General features: G+C 38.1%; 1 protein-coding gene across 5 annotated transcripts in view; it reads left to right on the forward strand.

The window, feature by feature from the left end:
- Nucleotides 1-21,640, forward strand: part of RABGAP1L (RAB GTPase activating protein 1 like) — a 424,365-nt gene that overhangs the window by 335,826 nt on the left and 66,899 nt on the right. Inside the window, exons 1-2 of one of the 5 annotated variants that reach the window (XM_088801574.1) lie at nt 16,293-16,400; nt 18,771-19,501. The exons of 3 other annotated variants lie outside the window; for them this stretch is intronic. In XM_088801574.1, the coding sequence (XP_088657700.1) occupies nt 19,391-19,501 (111 nt within the window). In that variant the 5' untranslated portion in view covers nt 16,293-16,400; nt 18,771-19,390. Of the gene's footprint in view, nt 1-16,292; nt 16,401-17,246; nt 17,586-18,770; nt 19,502-21,640 lie in introns of those variants that run through there. One more of the 5 variants, XM_074322090.2, reaches the window with a different exon arrangement.

Consider the following 21,640-nt stretch of genomic DNA (forward strand, 5'->3'; position numbering starts at 1 on the left):
TGACGGATCGCGTGAACTGCGTGCTCTGAGCATGTGCAGAAGAGATGGCAGGCCCATCTCAGGCTCTCTCCACAGCCTCTTCTCCCCTGGCCACCGTGTCAGTGGTGTCTGCAGGCTGGCAGGGGGCCCACGCAGCCAGCTCCTTCCTGCCTCTCTCAGATGTGCGTTCCTGCCTCTTGCTGGCACTTCTGCAACTCAGGTCCCTTTGACAGCTTGCTGCTCCTGCGTATTTTCCGCTTTGAGTCTATGCAACTTGCCTTTTCTGTTTGAAGGCCCACTGGTTAACATTCACTTTGCAATAACAGCCACAACCACAATGATATCCTGCTTCCTTGGGTGCCTGGCATGTTTATCATTTAATCACCCCCTTCACATCTCTTATTGACCCAATTTTATAGATAGAAAACAGACACACAATGGTTAGGTTTCCATAAAGGTCCCTTGGCTAATAAGTGACAGGACCAAAATTTGAATCCAGGCAGTCTGGTTCCAGTCTGTGCTTTTCTGCCTCTCTTATACTCACCATGGTTTTGTTTTTTGTTTTGTTTAGTTTTGTATTCATCTTATACTACACTGCATAGTATTTGAAGGCAGTCCATATTTATAAGTTGTTTAATATTGACAGTGTTTATTGGTCACTTACAGGATTTAAAACTACTCCGACTCCATATGATTATATTAAATGTCACGCACTCGTTCTTTTGTTCAGTAAGTACTTAAGATTTCTTGTGCACCTACTGTGTCCTCATGTTGAGCTAGCAAGACAGTCTATTCAGTAATAAGCACAACAAACAAGCCTCCTGCCCTCCTGGAGCTTACAGGATAATGGAAGGGACAGATAACACAAAAACAATGTATAATCAAAAGTGGGATCGAGGTTCAAAGGGAAAGAGAAGTTTGTTACAAGAGAGAAAATCGTAAGAAGCTGGCTGAGATTGGGAAGTGAGGATCCCGGACAGCTTTCTGAGGTGGTGCCATATTGATTAATAGCAGCTAGCCCGCTGGCGACGACTAGCAAAGGACACTAGAGAGGATTTTGTTTCTGGCAAAATAGTGAACTAGATGTCAGTATACTCCCTCTGGCACACAACATGTAAAAGTTCTGGATAAAAGAACTTAAAAACATGTTTAAATGTATGGCTGAGTTAGTGGGAAAATAAGGAAAATTATAGAAGCTAAAAATTCTGTGAAAACTCGAATCCTGAGATGTAAATGAATTCTAAAACTGTATTTGTTCTTCGGGTATTTGCCAAGCCCTGGTGGCCTCGATCTTGGGCTTTAACAGGCCTCGTACAGGAGACGAAGCCAGGACCTGTGAAAGGCTTCTCTGTCAGTAGGTGGGCTGGGGAAAAGCCCCTTCCCTCCTTGATGGTTAGTTGCTTCCCTGGGCCTTGGCGCTTGAGTGATTAAGAGTCATATACACCAGTTACATTCTTTTATATGAAAATATATTGCATAGTAAAAAGAAAAATACAGAAACCCTCTGGACAGAGGAAATACTATGTAGGTAGGCCCTTGGACAGACAGGCGTTTGACCTTTTCAAGGAATTGAAAGGCTGGTTCAGAGTGAGCAAAATTTGTGCTGGCAAATGAGGTTGGAGATGAAGCCGAGGAGCAGATTCTTACAGAAACACAGACCTCGCTTAGGATTTTGGATTGCATCCTAAGCACAGTGCACACCTTTTGAACGGCTTTCACACGATTGTCTGCCTTCAGTGAGTGATAATAGATGGAGAAAATGTAAAACTAGAGAGCCACTCTGAAGGTCAAAGTAGAGATAATAAAACTAAAGAGACTTCAATATACGTTTGTGTAGTTGAACTCATCTTTGAATAAGCCAGTATGTAATGATAACGAAAGTTTACCTTTTACAGGCAATGTATGGTACAGTAAATTTTATTGCAAGGCAGCTTTAAGTAGTAGAATTTCATTGGAATAAATACACCATTTAAATTCACATTCCTGGGATGTAAGAGTTGGGGGTATTTGCAGATAAAGTATAATATTTGGGGAAAGACACTGTGGCAGAGGTAGGCCTAGTGGTTCACCAAACTTATTTACCTTTCTTCCTGCTCACGCAGCTGGACTACGTTACCCAGGCTCCTTTGCAGTTCGGTGTAGTCATATGACTGAGTCTGGCAAAGGACTATGGTTTGGCTGTTTTAAAATAAAAAAATCTCCCACATAGCTTCCATGCACTCCATCTCCTGAGCCAGCTGGATGTTGACACCCAAAGTGACATTGGAAATCACGTCGAAGATGCTAGAATCTTCATCAGAGTTCCTAAATGGCAACATAGTTCAGAAACCCCCAACCCCACCCTGCTGCCAGTTGAACTTTCCATAAACCAAAAATAAACTTCTATTATTTTAAATCACCAGGGTTCTGTGACTTAACTATTTCAGCAGCTAGCATCCCGTTAAAACATGTTCACGTTTTTCCAAAGTGATGCCAAGGACCTAATTTCATTCCAGTTCATTTCTTGTCTCATTTGTCTTCTATACATGTTTGTTGTCATATGTAACCAGGCATTCTGAGTAGATTAGGGTGTTGGGAGATTTGTACAGAGAGTTAGGGGGTTTGATATTCTTGAGGTATGAGAGAGGAGGTGAAGGAGCTAAGTGCTTCCTGTTCTCCATGTAAGACCGCCCTCACTCTCCCTCTGACCCACTAATGCGTTTCAAAGATTTCCACTCCTGCAGCCATTTCTTCCCACCTCACTGCAAAACAGAGATGATGAAGACCTTAATCACCTCTGCTTTCCTTGCCTCGTTTAATAGTCACATATAATGCAATTGACACACTGGGATATAAAATAATCATAAAATCAAAACTAAGAAATATCTTTCCATCCTTTAGACAACCTATAACATGTGTCCTGGGCTCTGTCATGGTAAGACTATTGGGGGAGATCACAATGTGTCAGAAGGTGTGCGTAGTTCTTGCAGGACACGTCGAAATCAGAACATCCTCGTCTCAGTCTTTGGCCAATGGATTAGCCAGTCAGACATACTTTTCCATTGTTTCCTTATTATTTATTTGTCAGTCTGTTTGTCATGCGGGCCCTTTATGGCTCCTCTTGAGGGGAGGTAGGAGGTAAATTCAGTTTTTCACAAAACATTAGGCCAGAGAAGGGGGAGCCTTACCATGTTTCACTGGCAAAGACCTTTCATTGTAAAAAGTGAGATTATTCCTTTAAAAACCATGTAAATTACAGAAGGGAATTACGACGAAGAATATGTTTTGGGTGAATAGATGCCAAATGCCCATCTCACTAGATGATTACTATTCTAAATATTTTTCCATTAGCTAGTTTCAGCTCAGGAAATAGATTAGATCCTTAATGGCCTAAGCAACCAGGAAATGAGCGATATATTTATAGATTCCACGAGTGAGTTTGAAATAAAACTTCTTGCCTATTTAAAATTCTGACTGCAATACTCAATGTAAATGCTTTTTTAAAAAATGTTGCCTCTTCCCCTCCTATCCCAACACTTTTTAAGGTCTGATACTCTCAATAAAAAGAATAAATTACCCCAAATCATATTTTGAGGAAAGCCTGATTTTATATTAAGTGTGGGGTGTCAGATTACCATTGATCTAAGTCACATGTTTTGGTAGTAGAGCTGAATCCATTTCTGGTCTTGGTTTGAGATTCTATAGTAAGTCTGAATCAATGCAGCCACCATAGACCACTCTGATGACCCCATTCGGGCCTAGAACTTCTCCAGTCTGAAAGGTGATGGAAGAAGCTGATTTCCACCTTATTTAGCCCTAAGAGTTTTGCTGTGCTCAGTAGAAGACCGAGAATGACTGTGTCTTGTACACAGGCCAAAGGCAAGACAGGCCTTTGCTTCCAGTAGGGCCCTGGCTTAAGAGGCAAGAGGACTGATTCCCATCTTAACTTCCCCGCTGAACAGCTTTGTTTGGGGCCTTTGACATAAGCAGCTGAGTTAGAGAACCCCCGAGGGCCTGTACAGCTTTTACGTCATATGAGTCTAAATTCCACCTGTGATTTCATCGAATCCTGAAGTAAGCGTTCCACTCCCCTTCTATGGGCCGTGTTTTCTGCATCTGTTACACAGAGGTACAGGCCTTCGGGAAAGAGGGACTGTTAAAAGCAGTGAAAAGAAAAGCTCAAATGAAAGACATTTTAAAGCAGACTAGGATTACAATGTACCTGTGCTTTTATGGGGAATGAGGGTTGAACACATTTATTTTCATTATGTGTAGAAATTTCTTTCATTTTCTTTCTTTGGTCTTTTGGTAAAAAATCTGGATTTTTTTGAGTTTCCCATTCTGGTACCTCCGGTGTTTAGCCTTCTCTCTACATAGGAAACACTCAGTAACTATGTTCTCTGGAATGTCACTTGAAAAAGTGAAGTTAAATCAACTCACTTTCAGTATTTGAATTGTTTTTAAACCTGTTTTTACTAATGGATTGATTTTCATGCAATGACCCATTTTTATTTGTACTAACAAAACATAGTGTTCATTACGTGGCCAGTTTAAATGGGAAAATAATTTGTGCTCTTAATTTTAAAATATTATCTAGTCCTATTTCTGTTCAAATGCTTTCACATCAAACTGAATAATTACACATTGGAATACCTGGACGGATTTAAAATACAACATAAAATGTATACCGAAGCAGCCAAAGGTCAACCACTATGTTTTACTGGATCTCCCTTTTGTTTCTCTGTTTTATTTATTATATTTTTAAAGTTATACCTTTAGATTAAAAAGCCTCAGGATAAACACAGAAGAAAAACTTTCCAAATATAAGTTTAAAATGTACTTAACACACCCTTCTTCCCACCCCACACCTCAGCAAATAACTGCAAATCAAGTTAATCGTGTGGGATAAAACATCAACCTGGAAACTGGGGTTCCGTCCATCACTGCCCTGGGAGGTTCTGTCTGTCCACTGTCACCTGCTCTCACAGGTCTCCACCAGCTCCATTTCCCTTAATCAGAAGCACTGACTTTGTTCAGAGCTGAAAACTACACCCATTACTTCTCTCGTTCTTGTTCTATGTGCAGCCCACGACTGGGGTGTGTGCTTTCTGAGGCTGTGCGTTGTCACATCCCGCCACTCCCCACTACAGGGCTCACTTTTCTCCTTCTTGGCTTCATTTCTTCTTCCTTCCTATGCTACTTTCTCCCTTGCATCTTCCCTTCATTTTTAAAAAATGTAATTTATTTTTGTTTTTCAGTTGCCTAAACACTAGGCTTTGTGTTTTTCATCTGTAAATCAGGAACTAGATAATAATCTCAACGAGTCATGCCAATACTCTATGAATCCGTGGTATTATATTTATGAATAAACATAATTGTCACCTTTTTTTATGATAAGTCCATCAATAAATCATAGGTTAGAAATGTAGAGGGGATGACTTTTCCTGTACCCTCTCAGGTTGGGTGTCTGGGGGGCTATGAATTAAATTGACAAAAGGCAGATTAACAGGAGAAAAGACATTTTTTTTTCATCAATGTTAATATTTTTACATGAATGGAGACTTCACAGAATGGAAGTGAAAACCCAAAGAGGTTGTTAGATCATTTTAACAAAGGGCGATAAATTGTGGAGAGGTGACTAAAAGGAAAAGTGCTTTGGGGTTGATAGGGGGGTAAAGTGTGCAAATGTGACTAGGAAACTAAGGGGGAAACTAATGGTAGATAAGGGCTGTAGAGCAGGCACCTTTACAAATAGAAATTTCCTTCACAAAAGGTAAGTTTGTGCCCCTCTCTTAGGCAGGTAGGGAGAAGGCAGAGATCTCCTCCTATGTCTGTTTCTCAGTTGCCTTCAGCTCAAAATACTCCTCATGTCAAAGTGGCATATTTTGGGGTGGCATGTTCTGATCCCCTTCAGAGACATAAAAATCTGAGTAAACTCCTTAAAACCCTCCTATCTCTGAAATTCATGGATACTACTTTATAAAACTGACTGATGAAGTCGAATAATATATATTCCTACATCAAATAATTAATACGGATACATCAACAATACCTATAACAATGAGACACCACAGGTGATTTGTCAGTCACTGATTTGTTATTTTCTAATTTTAAGGGTATTTGATACCAAAGCATCAAGTTGTATACCTTAAACATGTACAATTTTTCTCAATTTTACCTCAATAAAGCTATAAAACGAAAAGAACATTTAAATGCTCTGGTTGTGATCTAGGGGGCAAAGACCTGGTCAAAGTAAAAACTAAGTTGTTCACAGATAGTAATCAATGACTCACTTATTGATAACTTTCTGGAGGGTCTAAGGCAACATCAGTAGGGCCCGAAAATATAAAAATTATTTTTAAAAGTCTATCGATTAAAGGTCCATTTGGGATTAAAAAAAAAAGACACTATAATTTTCATTTACTATATATCCATGGTTCTCAATTCAGGACAGTTTTGTTCCCAGGGGACATTTGTCAATGTCTGGACAATATTGGGTTGTCACAACCTTGGAGGCTGGGTACTACTGGTATCTAGTGCACAGAGGCCAGTGATGACACGAAACATCTTAAAATGCATAGGACAGCTCCCTACAACAAGAAATTATCCGTTCCAACATGTTAACAGTACCAAGGTTGAGACATTTTCTATATGTGACTCTGATTGAATATACAAGTTCCGCAATTTGGAGTGTCTACTCATGTTTAATTCTGGTGGGTCTTGAAAATAAAACGAAGGTCATGAAAACTCATATTTCAGCCATGCATACCATTACAAACTGCTTGCTGATTTTTGGCCTTTTACTCTTATCTGGACAATTAGATGTTTACAATGGATTCTTGATTTTGGTCTGCAGCCATGTTGTTACTATAGGAAAACACAAAGAGAAACACTGAAAAGATCCTACTAGCTGGCATTGAGTGTCCCTTCTGGGCAGATTTAAAGAGTGAGTGATTCTTTCATAGACAACTCTTACATGATAGCGTGCTTCAAAGTGGAGTCAAGGACGGTTAAGCCAGTATTGACTCGACCAATCATTTAGTCCAATGCTGTTGTTTTACAATAGATGAGAAGCTGCCTGTCTAAGTGCTAACACGGTATTCTGTGGCAGAACCCAGACACAAGCAAGGCCCTTCCTTCTCCATGAAGATATTCATTGCATTTGTCGGTTCTTTTCATTAGCTCATTTATTAAAGCCAATCCTCACTAGCCTCTGAAGCTTTGCTGAATGTGCTTTAAGAAAACGCAGGGAGGAATTGATTTGGGGAATAAGGGGATAGCCAGTTGGCAACCACACATCTTTACACAACTTGCAAGATGATTTAAAAAATGAGGAAGGGGACAAGTGCAGGGTTGGGCTGGGTTGGGAATGTTCACTGCGTCCTCAGAATGGTAGAATTGTACTCCACTTCCTAGCTTTTCTTCCCCACAGCAGTTGAAAGTCTATAGTAACTTTCCCTTCAGTTATTTGCCTTCTTCCTTTTTAAAAAGTTTCCATTATCATACCTAACAGATTAAATAACACTCCTCTTTATGCATAGTGTTGATACAGTACGATCTATTAAAAAAATTCTTTATTCCAAAATGTTGATATTAAAGAACAAATATTTGAGGGATCTAGTAGTTTAAGCAGCGTCATGAAGCTTTACTAATTTCATGTTACATTAAGATTTTTTTTTAAAGTATAAACCAGGGTTGTGACATAGTTTGAAACTACGGATTTGTTAGAAAAAAGAGTTCTATAGATTTCACTGTTAGTAGTAGTAATTAGCTGATTTGAGATATTCAAAGTAATTAGGCTGTTGAGTGTAGAGGTGATTATAATGATCACCATTTAAATAAATTTAAAATATTAATGTACTAAAGTACCGTCTCATTTGGTGCTAGTAGAAAACAAAATGTTTAACCACTGTTGCAGAAGTCACTAAACCTTTTACAGATAAGTTAATGCTTTTTCCTTTTCAAATGCTGTTCCCTAATTTTACATTCAATTTATCTTTTTCTAAAAACCTGCTAATTTCATGTGCTTTAGCCCTACAGAAGAGGCCGTTGCATAGCAACTGCCAAAATAACTAATGAACCAATACCTACTAAACGCTTGAAGGACTTATTTATTTTAAATTTATCTATTTCTTTATTGACCATTAAAATCAAGAGGAAGTTATTTCACTTTGAATTTATTCTGATTTTTTGCATGTTTTTCTTTTTGTTGTTAATTCATATATAGGCTGTTTGTAACAAAAACAAACCAAAAACACAGTATGTGTGTCTCATTTCTCCCATCAACCTCTTAGGTAGTAATGTTGTTCTGGATTCATCATTTGCTTTAGTTATTGTTTTCCAACAAGTGCCAAGAAACTTTTCTTTAGAGGAAATAGATTAAAGTTTCAGGAGAGGGAAATACTTAAGAGATTAAATTGAAATGGTTGATATTTACCTAAAATGGTTTTATTTTTTGGTTGATTGACCCAGCAGTATCTCAGAAGAGTCATCTGAGCTAAGGGCTTTGAGGTGAAAAGTGGTGCTGTCAACATTGCAATGTCCTGTCAGACTCTTGTCATTTGGCTTTAGTGTATTCATTTGTCAGAGGTTTCAGTCTTCCTGCCATGCAAAGCTTTATTATTATCCGATCTCGGGAGTATTTTCTTCACCCTGCTTCTGTTCAACTGCCTTGGGGTAAAGACAAAATACCCGTAAATTGGCTTACTGATCCCTTTGTATTCTGTGGTGTTATAAAATTAAAGACCACTTCTACAAATCTATTAATAATGAAAGGAGCACAGGTAACATATTAATAGTGCAAAGGCAGTCTGCGTTAAAGAGAAACTGCATGCTTTCAAAGGAACTTTTTGTCTTTGAGTGAATGAAGCTCCTTTATAAAATGGCTGCTTTAGAATGTGTCTTACAGAGGCTCTGGGCAAATTTACAGCTTATTTTCTTTCACAGTAAAGAACTCCTGGGATATCATCTTGTATAATGGTTAATTACCCTCTATATATATCAGAGGTGTTATTTTTTTTAATGGAATATCTTCAGTAAGATATTACCCTAACATAAAATAAAGTATTTTTTTTTAAAGCAATATTGAATTACTTTTAGGTACAATAACTATAATAGAACAATTATCTACAATTGGCTAACATAGGATTCATTTATAAACTTTGTAAAACTATGTATATTGCATTCATATCTCATTTATATCATCAGCCCTTGTATAAAGGGAACGATGTAGCTAAGAACTGGAGTCAAGGTTAAAGATGTATGTAAAGATATATACTTGGTTAATTATCTGATATAAATGTAATATGTCAAATAGTTTAGGACAAAAATAATCATTTAAGAGATGTGTATGAGAGAGAGACAAATAGAGATGATGGGGGGAGAATGGAGAAAAGGGGAAGGAAAAGAATGTTATGGTTGAAGTTTAAACTCTTGAAATATTATCGTGCTGGCATTAAGACCAGCGTGCTATTCAGTTTTTTTCCAGGGCAAAAAGAAACGTACAAGATTGTTAATAGTGAACAAAATTGTAAAAGTAGTCAGTTACTAATGCTTCGATTCCGTATTTCCAAGTTCAGATGAACAGATTCATTTTATTCTTCATGAAGTTTGTACTAGAACTTTTTATTTGACATTGACATTTAAGTTTATTTAGCCAACCTTATGAGCCAGTTTTCCTGTAACATGGATTTGTGCACCTGTCCTGTATACACGGGAACAGAAAATTGGAAGTATAGACAAAACATTTGATTACTGAAACTTTTGTTTATCTTAGCTCTTAATTTTAACTTATCCTCCTAGCTAGTCATGTGACAGAGATGATTAGAAATGACATTCTAATTAGTTCCAGTTGGTCGCTAATTAGAGTTTTTCCTTCATTGCCTTTTTTTGTACTCTTTGGAATAAAGATACCAGTAAGTAGTGAAGTGTCAAAGAACTATTTGGCCATTAGGAGAAGCAAAAGGAATTATTATTTACAAAAATTAAAATTCTCCACAAAATAAAATTCTCCACAAATTATTAATGTTTAATATTTGTATTCAGTTTTACTACCTAATCATTTATACAGATTTGCTAATATGTAAACATGTTCCTACTCTCAGCTCGTTATTGTAACTTTTTGTTTTACCGTTGAAAGGGTTCAAACAAACCTCCCCAAAATATACCATTTTGGCATGTGGACTATTTGAGCTGAAAGGAGTCAAGACCCAGCAGATTCAACTTTTACCTCTCCCTTAACTCCCTGAAGGAATTTAGATAAGGGGCCTGGCCCAGAAAGAGAGCTGTTATTACCTGAGATAACTTTTTATCTGAATGATCTATGTTTTGTATTATCCTGTGAATTACCCTTCTCGCTTTTGAAGCCCCAGTTGTTTATCCCATTCCTTAGCTCAAGATGGCATATAAGCCTCAACTGCCAACCTTGCCCTTGAATCTCATGGGGTTGTGGGGGAACACACATATGTAATTAAATTTGTTTTTCTCCTCTTAATCATATGTCAATTTAATTATTAGACCAGCCAAAAGAAGGGTAGAGAATAAATTTCTCCCCTATACCATCATTTCAATAATCGTAAGTGTTGGTCCTTTTACTATTATAAATCATAATCTCATATTACAGTGCATGGTTAAAATTCTCCACAAATGCATGCTAAGTTGAATGTAAAACAATAGCTTTATAGCAATTTTGAACGTTGAAAATGTATATTCAAGAACTATAATGACAGGATAATTAGGATAACATAGTAAGGAGTGAGGAGCTGGCAATTTTATAAACTTACAGACAACGGCTTGTTTTGCCTCTCATTCTTAATGTAGCTTTGGTTAAGTTGAAAACCCTCTTCACCTGAAAATTTGAAGGTTTGGTTTGATCCCAAATGGACATTTTAAATAAGAAGGATGTACCACAGAAGACATGCACTTAGGTCTAAAGGTGGTCATCGGGTTAGAATGTGTGACTGGAAGCAAACCCTTGGGTAGTCATATAGGCACTAATGTTATTTCTTAAATTCATGCTTAATTTGAAGGGTAATTAAAGCATCAGGATTTTAGCTATTTTTATGATCTTCATGATATTGGAGAGAGATTCTAAATGATGGTACTTTTTGACAATTCTTCAACCTGAAATGACCACTTTTTGGGAAAACGTTTTAGATTGAACATAAAGAAATAAACTCCCGTTGAAATCAATGAAATGAGAATGCTCTGGGCATTACCTGCTGCTACTATGACCACTATTAACAAGCATTAAGACCTTTTTATTATTTTACTATTGCTCTTAAATTGAGCAGAATGCCAATTTTTAGCATCATGGAAGCTGCCTCCTCAATCCACACGACATTTTCTACTGTAGCAGACTGTTAATCTGTGCACTGCACTTGTCAGGAGTTAGCCTTCAGTCTTTTGTTTTTCATTGTATTTGCAAATGCCTTGTAAATAATACTATTAGATGCAGTATGGTGTTTTAGTTCATCCTCATATTTTCCATATACAAGGATATAATAGTAAAAGCAATATCATAAGAGAAATACAGACTCCAGCTTTAGAAATTTAAAAGCTTCTAGTTCAAGTTAAATTTACTTTCTTCTCTCTTGCATTCATTTTATGATGAACCTGTCTGAGTATGTAGGGAAACACCCAGAAGCTTTGTAATCGCATATTTGAGTTTTAATCATGATTTACTAGTGTTGTGACCTTAAATTCTAAGATAGTGGTTTTCTGTGAAATGGGGGTAATAAAACCAGCTTCATAGTATTGTTGTAAAAACTAAAAGCGATAATGTGGTTCAAGCTCCACGCCAGCACCATACATGTCAAATATGTGTTACTTCGGTCCTTCCCCCAATCAAACTCAGTCTGTATCTTTGAAATGAAATGAATTACAGTTTCATCAGTCAGTTCTAAGCTTCCAGATAAGCTGCTACTGGTAACCATTGCATAGGATATTTCTCTCGACTCTAAGATAAAAAGGAACAGTGGAAAATCTTATTATAATACAATTATAAAGAAGGATTACGTATTTGCACATAATAGCCCATAGTAACTGTGCTTTGTTGATCAGGTTACAACAGACGATTATCGTTAGACGACAAATGCTCTCTTTGTTCCCTGTTCTTGTCACAATTGCTCAATTTGATAAGAAGTAATTGATTAAACTCTGTTTGTATTGTAGTCAGGAAACTGGAGAGGCAGCTCCACTAGAGGAATCCCCCTCACACACGTTATCAACCTTTCACCTCCTCTAACCTGTCTCAGTTATTTCTGAGAGAAAGACTCATGTCGATTACCAAATTGCTCCCAAATGAAGCCAGACCTCGCAAGATTTAGCTGCTTACGGAAAACTGGTAGAGGGTTGGAGTTGTGGACCACCTTTTATTTTGCCCTCCTGGATTTTTATTTATTGGACAAGGCAATAGAAAATGGAGGCATTGATTGTGTTCTTGTACACTGAAGGTTTCCATTCCTTCTTCTCTGAAGTGTTTGGCAGATGCTCTTGCCCCTCCAGACACCGTTTTCATTAATATTGATAATAATAGCAACTAACATTAATCAAATGCTTTCTAGAACCAGGCAGCTTACTAAGGGCTTTTCACGTGCATTATCTTATTATTCCTTATAATATCAGCACTGTTTTTATTTTCTCATTTTATGGATGAGAAAACCAAAGGTGAAGCAGCTTATGTAGTTTTCTTATAGTCACACAGCTAGTATGTGGCAGAGTCGAGTATCAGACGGGTTATTCTGAACTCTGGAGCCCATGTGTTGACTGTTGTACCGTATGTCCTTCCTCCAACGACATAAATGGAGGCTAGAAAGGCAGAAACCCTGTAGTCTTCCACGACTGCCCTTGGCCTACACACAGTCTATTCCCAATTTGTTGACCTGATATTTGAAACCTACCACAGGCCGATTCAAATCGGCCTTTGAAACCTTATCTGCTACTATACCCAACATCAATTCACCATTCTGGCTAATTTAGTTTTCCCTGTAAAAAATGATTTCACTTTGCCTGTCCCAATCCAATCCATCTTTTCCATGAAGACTTTCCTGTCTGCAGAGAGTCTTCATTCTGTGACAATTCCTTGGCAGACGGAGTGTATTGTGTTCTGTAACCTGCGTGTGTGCAGGAGATACCAGTATTTCAGAAGCGGTAGTGTCGGCTCACAGCTGATTCTCTGTGTATGTTCGCTTACTTCCCTGATCGTCCTTTAGTGATGACGGGCATGCACTTTGGAGCCAGACATACCTGTTTGTGAATTCGGTCAGCTCCATTTCTAGCTGTGAGAGTTGAGTCAAATCACTAAAATTCTCCACACTCTATTCACCTCGTCTATAAAACAGGGATGATTAGAATACCCAGCTCACTGATTTGTGGTGAAGAGTAAATGAGATTCTATGTCTAGGACATAGTGAGTGCTTACTAAAGGATTAGCTGCTATTCTTATTGTTATTATAAAAGAATTTTTGGTATATACCAGTCATCATTATAACTAGATTACATGTTACTATATTACAAATTTTGAAAGCACCCCCCCCCCATGGACATAACAGGCATTTAGTAAATGCTATTTATTGTTGTTTTTTTAAATTGAGATATAATTCACATACCATCAAATTTGTCCAGTTTTCGCCAAGTCCGCCACTGCAAGCTGTCTGTATGTGACCTACTGCAGGGGTCCGCGGGCCCCCGGAAGTGGAAGTATTCAAGCTGGGCTCACCAGCCCTGCAGGAGAACTTGAGAGAAATGAGCACTTGAATGAAAACTAGTTCACACTTGTTTGCTCTTCCCTAAGCCCACCATCAGATCTTGTGGAAAAATGAATCTAAAACACCATCTATGTGGAATGGTTAGGTTTGGTTGTTACTAAAACTTAAAAGAAAAAAGTATTTGAATGCTTTAGAAATTAGGTAAAGTTATTTATAATTACAATTCAGTTGTGTATTCTGCTCAAAATGAGACAAGGTGAAGCATTACTTGTGTTTTCAGATGTGTCAGAAACCATCCTCATTTGGGGTGACAGCAAATATTGGTGAGTACTCAGGAGCCCTTGAAAAACGTATTTTTGGATAGGTAAAGTTTAAGCAAATGTGTTTAAAACCAAAATTCAACTGAGTAAATTGTAAAGATATCATTGGTTTTAGTCAAGGATTCATGAATCGGGCAGCGTCCAACCCAGCAGATAGAGAGGAGCTCTGCGACCGACGTTATACAAAATGACGGACTTTTACAGGCAGAAGGGAGCTGGGACAAGGAAGTTATATGAGGCAAAAAAGTGGATTGGTTACTGCAAGTCGTTTTCCTTTAGCGGGTGGCTGGGGCCTGTTAGGCAGATGACCTAACGAGTGCTGAGCAGGCAATTCCTGACGGACTGGGCTAAGAGTCCCTTTCTGGGAGAGCCCAGATTTCAGTGAAGTCTCTGTTGGGTGACTTGGGTCTTAGCATAGGTGATTACATTTGGGGCCTGTTGTCTTCCTTTTAACAGTTGGCTGTGGATTTAGATTTACAAATGAGGTGAAAGCTGAATTGTGAAAGAGTTGCAGCTACTCTTTCCTAGTCTGGAATTGACCTCACCCTCATTCTTTGCAGTGAGATGCAAATGAGGAAGGAAGATACTCAGTATAACTGTTAAGCAAGTATTTATATCCCACTGAGTCTTCTTACTTTAACACCAGGGTGGTGTGTGTGTGTGTGTGTGTGTGTGTGTGTGTGTGTGTGTGTGTGTGTTTTAAAGAAGCTCTGTTTTCTGAGCTTTTGAATTTGCCTAGCAATTGCTAGGAAAGATGGGAAAGATAATGAGCTGAATGGCTGGAATTTGACACAAGAATAATGGTTTTCTTTATTTACCTTTGCATCATTTTCAAGAGAACTAAGATTTTGCTTATCTTTTTGTTCTTTTCCTTTTGTAAAAACTCATTGTGTGTTACTGGGCTATTCTGAAATCCAAAATATTCTGAACAGCTTTGTTCTAGTAATACTTCTATGGTTTCTCATTCTCATTTTATTTTATCTTTGGGTTTTGTAATATAAACTCCTAAGTGTAAATAGAAACCTACTTGGAATACTGGTTTTCTGTGATTAATTAAGTACTTGTAGAATTTCATCTTCCTTATAGTTCTTTATCTCTGTCAATACCATGAACATTTTATGAAGATTCCTTAACTTTGAGTCATGGATATGTCATGAATGTTTATGTTGAATTACTTAGGAAGATCTGTAAAGATGTTCATGAGAAATTAGACAAAGGCCACTGGGGAGGGAAATGCAGAGTGTCTACAGGGCTCCCCCGCCTGTCCGTGTGTGTGTGTGTGTGGGGGGGACACAGAAGACCTGTCTGCCCTCTAGACCGTATTTCCATCTTGGTAGTTTTGTCCTCCTTTCCATCTTATCTGATTTTATGGCTGTTGTGATGAGAATGTTCAACAAGTAGAACCCAAGGCATGGGAAAAGGCTCTTCGCAACCACTCATGTGAGGGTGAGATCGTTGTTCAATGACGCGCGATTGCTTTTTAATGTACTTGCTGCTTTGACTGGTGGATAACAAAATATTGTTCCCATAATGAAACTTTGCTGCGTTGGAGGAGAACACAAATAGAAAAAAAGTTCACATCTTATTCATGCTTTTCTTGATTTTTGTTTTGGCTCTTTCTAAATTTGACACTTAAGAATAGATGTTCTCTGAAGGCCAGGGATGGTTTATGAGACTCATACTCATCCGGTATGACCCAGGTATGGTTTTGTTAAAAATAATCCTAGAAAAATGACTGTTGGAACAAAATCAGCTAATCTTTCTATGTTATGTAAAATCTTAAAACAGCACTTAAAATTACTAGAGATTTTACTTATTAAAATTTTCTTAATGAGATCCGGAGAGGCTTTTGAAAATTATTTTGTAGCTGGTTTGGCTTCTGAATAGAGAGACTGTAAAGAATAATTAATAAAAAAGTATAACAATTGCCACTGAATTCTCTTTTATAGGCAGAAGAGTTGATATTAGAAAATCCAAATGAGGGTACATGGTAGACTGCATTTGTTGGGACACATTATAGCAACTCTGGAGGTACTTTCCTAACATCTGGGATTAATGTTACTCTTTGTTTTTATTCTGATAGATTAAAAAGATAGTTCCGCCTTCAACCCCCACCCCCACCCCCCAGAAGCCTATTTAGTGGAGAGAATTAGGACGCATTGCTGTTCAGGGCACACATGAAAACCTCTGATCTATTCCATCCCTCTCCATTTACATGACCAGGAGGAAACTGAAACCGAGCGAGGGTTCAATGACTTGCCCTGGGACAGACAGCTAGCTAGTTCCTGCTTGAACTGGGAACCATCTATTGGTTACCGCTGGTGCCGTGTTTTTTGCTGCCCCTTTGATACACAATCCTCTCCTGGTAAAATTTCACAGCAAATGGTGTTGTTGGCACTACACCCCTGGGTCTCAGGTAATTCCCTCACCCCCACGCCTTTTTTCAGTGAGTCGCTTGGTGTGAAGTAGAGGACTGCAGAAACAGCCCTGGGAGAACCGTGGGTCTCAAGTCATCCGGGAAAAGGCAAAAGAGTAAGAAAGATGTCTTGCCAGGGATTAGGCGACTGTATGTAAACATGGCTGTACGACGGCCACTGACGTTGGGAGGGTATTGTTGGAGCTGTTATTGCTGAGACTGGAAAAGAGAAAAAAACCAGTACAAAGACAGTTTCGTGTTTGTTTTTTTAAAATCATCAGTTTTCAAAAGATACGGTGTTTTGTGGCACTACAGTGTCCATTTAATGGTATGAGAAAAGAAACATTTGAATTTTTCCTTTGCAGACTCTGAAAGTGAAGTACGGAGGAACATTTTAATGGTGACAAAAAATGAGGGGTGCAAATCAAACATCTATCTTCATGTCCTTGCTCTAGCAGCTGTATGTGTGTGGCTGCGACAGGACCCCTGGGATTGGGGAGTGAAATGTTCTTAGTGATTCTCGTCACTGGGCCTAATTAGAGCGGTCTTTTAAAGGGAATACATCAGAAGCTTTTAAAAAATACCTAATTGTTTACCTGAGAACCTGTGTGGAATTCTAAAAGGACTGAATCATTTGTCATTAGCTCCTGTTTTGTTTATGTAATTTTAAGATTATCTGTGCAGCTTTTGATTATGTTTTTTAAAATGTTTTTGCACTCTTATAGTTCTGATGCCTCAAATGTTTTACGAGTTTAATACACAGCACCTAGACTGTTGGTATTGTTTTCCCCGGTCCTTTTTTTTCTTGGGTTATGAGTATTGCTCTCAAGCAAGATCACCCACTGTTACACTGAATGCACTCTCCCGGCTGCACCAACAACTAACTGCTCAGGTGCGGTTATAATTCTGTTTGCCCCTGGGCGGTTGCCAGCAGCGACTAGGGCATTATGGGAAGTCGTTTACCTTCCACAACAGGTGTCTTTGTCAGTGCACCTTATTCAGATGTCAGTGTAGAAGCACCGAGTCGCTGTAGCAAAGAAAACTATGAAAGCAAGAGGGATTGCTTTCCCATCTAGAAAATGGTGCTGCAAGATAAATCTGAAATCTTCTGGGGCTAGTGAATGCATGGAGAGGTTCACAGAATCTTTTAAAGTACTTCTGAAAAGATAAAAAGGAATTCGAAAGGTATGAACTGCGTGGACGCTTTGTAATACCTTGTCTCCTGATAACCATTTCATTTTTACCTGGTTAGTCAGCATTAAGATAAATGTGCAGGAAAACTTAATGAAAATAATGCTTAAAAGCCAAAGCTGCAAGGCTGTGGGGGGTGGGGGGGATGAAGTAAAAATGCGTTACCAGCTCCAACAAGGGTCAAACGCAGTTTGAAGCTGTTCTAATCTTAAGGATTTATTTGAAATGTTGCATTTTCTGTTTAAGCCTATTAGACTTGCTTCTGTTCCCTAGCAATACGGTGTTTTGTTCTCCCTTTCGTTTGAATGTGTGTGCGTGTTTGTATACACGCTCCTGTTTAATCTACAATGCTATAGCAGCTGCAAAACTCTTCTAATTACATTTAAATAGAACAAGGTACTGTTTAATCATGATAATCTAGGTGAAGATACTTTAGGAACACAAAGGAAAATAGATACAATAAATCTCATTCTAAGTTTTGTTTTCTGAAAAGCAAATTTACACAACATAATACTGCTACTGGTTATTATCGTAGTAGAAAAATTGCAACCAGTATCTGCATTTGATTGTAGATAAACACTGCCACGATTGATTTCTAATTCTAGCAAATAATATTTCTCAGAGTGCTGCCGTGTCATAATCTATAAAAAGCAGAGAAGATAATAGCTTAATTATAAATATTGGAAAAACAACTTTTGGAGGAGCTGTATCTGTTTTCCCTCTTATTTGCTTAATGCTTTTTCCACGGAATTAGCAGACCTTATATTTCTTGGTAATGTATACTTTCTTGTAATGATAATTATAGGCAGCTTTCAAATTTTTCATCTGGGCACATTGAGGTTCACCTGCAGTCTCCAGCTGTACTTAAAAAAAGCACTTCTGGTAGCTAAGGCAGCAACAAATCATGGCTATCTGCTGATTTGGGTCATTAAAAGAAAACTCAAAGCTCTACAATAAAAGATAAAGACAACTTTTTTCTATGAGAGGAGAACAGTCAGTTTAGAAATGAGACCCCTTGTGTTGCTTTCTGAGTAACAACAGAAAACTAAGTTCTCAAAAGCCAGAATTTGTTTAAAATATGTGTTTTTTGTGTTTTTTTGTGGGAGAAGGGGAAATGATTATTGATGTTGCAGTCCCTGTTTCATTTTTATATTTTGGTACTTCTTTTTTTTTTAACAGAATACTCAGAGGGGAAAACGAATCTTTTATTTTTTTCATACTTCAGGAGATAATTTTTAACTGCACCAAGAATTCTATAAATTCTGAAAAACTAAAGGTTGCCACATATTTGTTTTCTATGAATGTGAAAAAATAAGCAGTAAGAAAATCCACTTCTCCAAGAAGAAGAATTTTGATTTAAATAATACTGAAGAAGATAAACTTTAAAAATTTCTGATTACCAAGAGTATAATATAAATCCATTTTTTGTTTTTTACTTATTGTTGTTTTTTCATTTTTGCTATATTTCCAGTTAGGGAACTTTTCTTTATTTCTCTTTCTGAAGTTTAAAGATTTCCAAAAAATGAATTTTCCAGCTGCCTGTTAAGAATGCAGGTGTTTACAGGGTATCCTTCCTCCATAGATAAGAGACCTCCCTTCGTTTTCTAGTGGGAGTGAATTACTAGACAAGCCTGTGATAGCAGCTGCTTTTTTTTTTTCCTTCTGGATTTTTGACACTCCACCCCCTGAAACTCAGGTGGGTGTGTGCATTGGCACTGAGCTGCAGTAGGATTTCTCCTTGGATAGTCTGGTCTGGAGCTGGGGCAGCAGCTGCTGCTGTGGAAAGGCCAGCTGGCAAGATGATGGAAGAAATCTCCATTATGGTAGCCTATGATGCCCACGTTTTCAGCCAGCTGCACGATGAAGACTTCCTCACTGGTCTGGTGGCCATCAGCAAGCCCAGATCCATGGTAGGTGGGGCCTTGCACACGGCTCTGGGGCTGGTTTTTCTCTTCTCCTGCGGTACTTACACTCCTACAGCCGTTGAGGAATCGCTTTCTGGGAATTAAAATAGAAGTATTGCTCTTGGCTTTGTGTACAGGCTGCAAACAAGTTCTACGGGTTTCCAATGATTTATTTACATAACTAAACAGTGTTATACTTTAGCAGGACGTTTCAAGTGTCTTAGGAGTGAAACTTAGGTTAATGCTTTCATAGGTCGAGAGGAGCTTTGTGGCGCCAAACATCACCTTGCCCCCAGATTTGCCTTCTCTGTATGTATCCAGTTATTAGGTGAGGGCTACCTGGATGTGCACACAAATAAGTCAGTCATTTTGAAGTGGAACATTTTTACCAGTGGGCCATAACATGGACATTGAACATTGAACTATCTAAAAAGCAAATAACCTTCAAAGTCTTTACATTATTACTAAGAACTGTTATGAAATTAAGTTCCAGTATAATTTTAGTTGGGATTTAATGTTTGTTTGTTTTCTTTTTACCATTCTCCAAGGATCTTAGTGTGCACATCCTGGCAGAATAGAAAAATGAAGTTCTTGCACATGTTTGTTGTTTCTCCTCTTAGAATGGCTGTTGGGTTTAAGGTATCAGTGATCCATTCTTAGAAACAAACTTCGCTAACTATGCTTGTGGTCATCTCTTACTCATTATATTTAATTGTACTCATCACAGGCAACAGAATAAAAGAGTCCAGTTTATCATAACAGTTACCTCACTAGTATGAAACCCTGATTTTCTATTGTAAGGCATAGGAACCTGCAAAACATAATATGGCAATTCCTTCAAGCAAAAAATTGCAATGAAAAAAGTAAAGGGGAACCTCATAGATTGACTTAAAAAGACTTAAGGGATATATCAAGCAGATGCAGTGGGCTGGCCTTTTTTAGATGCCCTTTTGTACAAACTATAAAAAACATCTATAAGGTAATTGGAGGAAATTTGACCACTAATTAGGTATTTAATGATAATTAAGAGAACTATTCATTTTTTTGGTGCGGTAACAGTGTTATGATTACGTTAAAAATGACTTAGGGATACATACTATCTCAATATTATCTCAATACATACTATCATATTATGTCAATACATACTATCGCAGTTACAGATGAAACGTCTGCAAAGATTGAAAATGATTCAGTAGTAGAGAGGTTGGTGATATGGATGGAACTGGATGACTCTGTGTTGATAATTGTTGAAACTGGGACATGCATACATAGGGATTCACTACACTCTCTCCATGTCCGTAGATGTTTTATAGATGCGGTTTAAGATGCAATTTAAGAGAATCAGCTGGACAAAAAAAATAGCAAAAACAAAACAAATACAAAACCAGGATGTACTTCTGTAAGTGTTCATTAATACAGAAACATCTAGCCTATTGCATTGTTTTCCTATTGAATATACAAAATTTCTATTTTATAATTATCTGTATTAGATGGAGATCGTTGCCAACCCGCAGCTAACCGCAGTAGATACACTCAGTCAGGATAGGCTAGTCCATGGCTGTGGATAATCTTTAAACTTCATTTTAGCCATGTTTTCGTAGTATCCTACCCTGAACGCTTATCCAAAGAGTTCAGAATTTTTAATTTTTATTTTGTTCTGATGGTCTTGTCAAGCAAGACCTGGAGTTCTGAGCGGTCTTCAAAAACTTGTAGGAATTTTCTAGGCCAAACGGGAGGGAGAAACCAGACCAGAGAGATGTAAAGTGGCACAGCTAAGGGGACAGGGGAGACAGGGTGGGAGACAGTAATGGAGTCCGAGGCGGCATCTTGTGCCCAGTACGTGTAGGACCTTGTGTGGTGTGTGGGGGGTGATGACACATGTGTGTGCAGGAAACAGGAAGAGGGAGAGAGTGAATGAATGAATGAGCATTAATGTGCTTACCCGGAAACACTGTCCCATTTGTAGGTGATACAACTGTTCTGTACATTGGTATCTATTATGCCTTGTTGCCACTTCCGCTCCCCGAAAGGGGACTCCCAGCCTGGAGCTTATTTGATATGCAGTTTGGCCACTAATACAGAAAGCCTCAGACACAAAATATTGCTCTATATACCAGACTTTTAAATAATCTAGATGTTGGGGTT

This window comes from Rhinolophus sinicus, chromosome 11, assembly GCF_057876585.1.
Source record: "Rhinolophus sinicus isolate RSI-liver-muscle chromosome 11, RSI-T2T, whole genome shotgun sequence".
Lineage (NCBI taxonomy): Eukaryota > Metazoa > Chordata > Mammalia > Chiroptera > Rhinolophidae > Rhinolophus > Rhinolophus sinicus.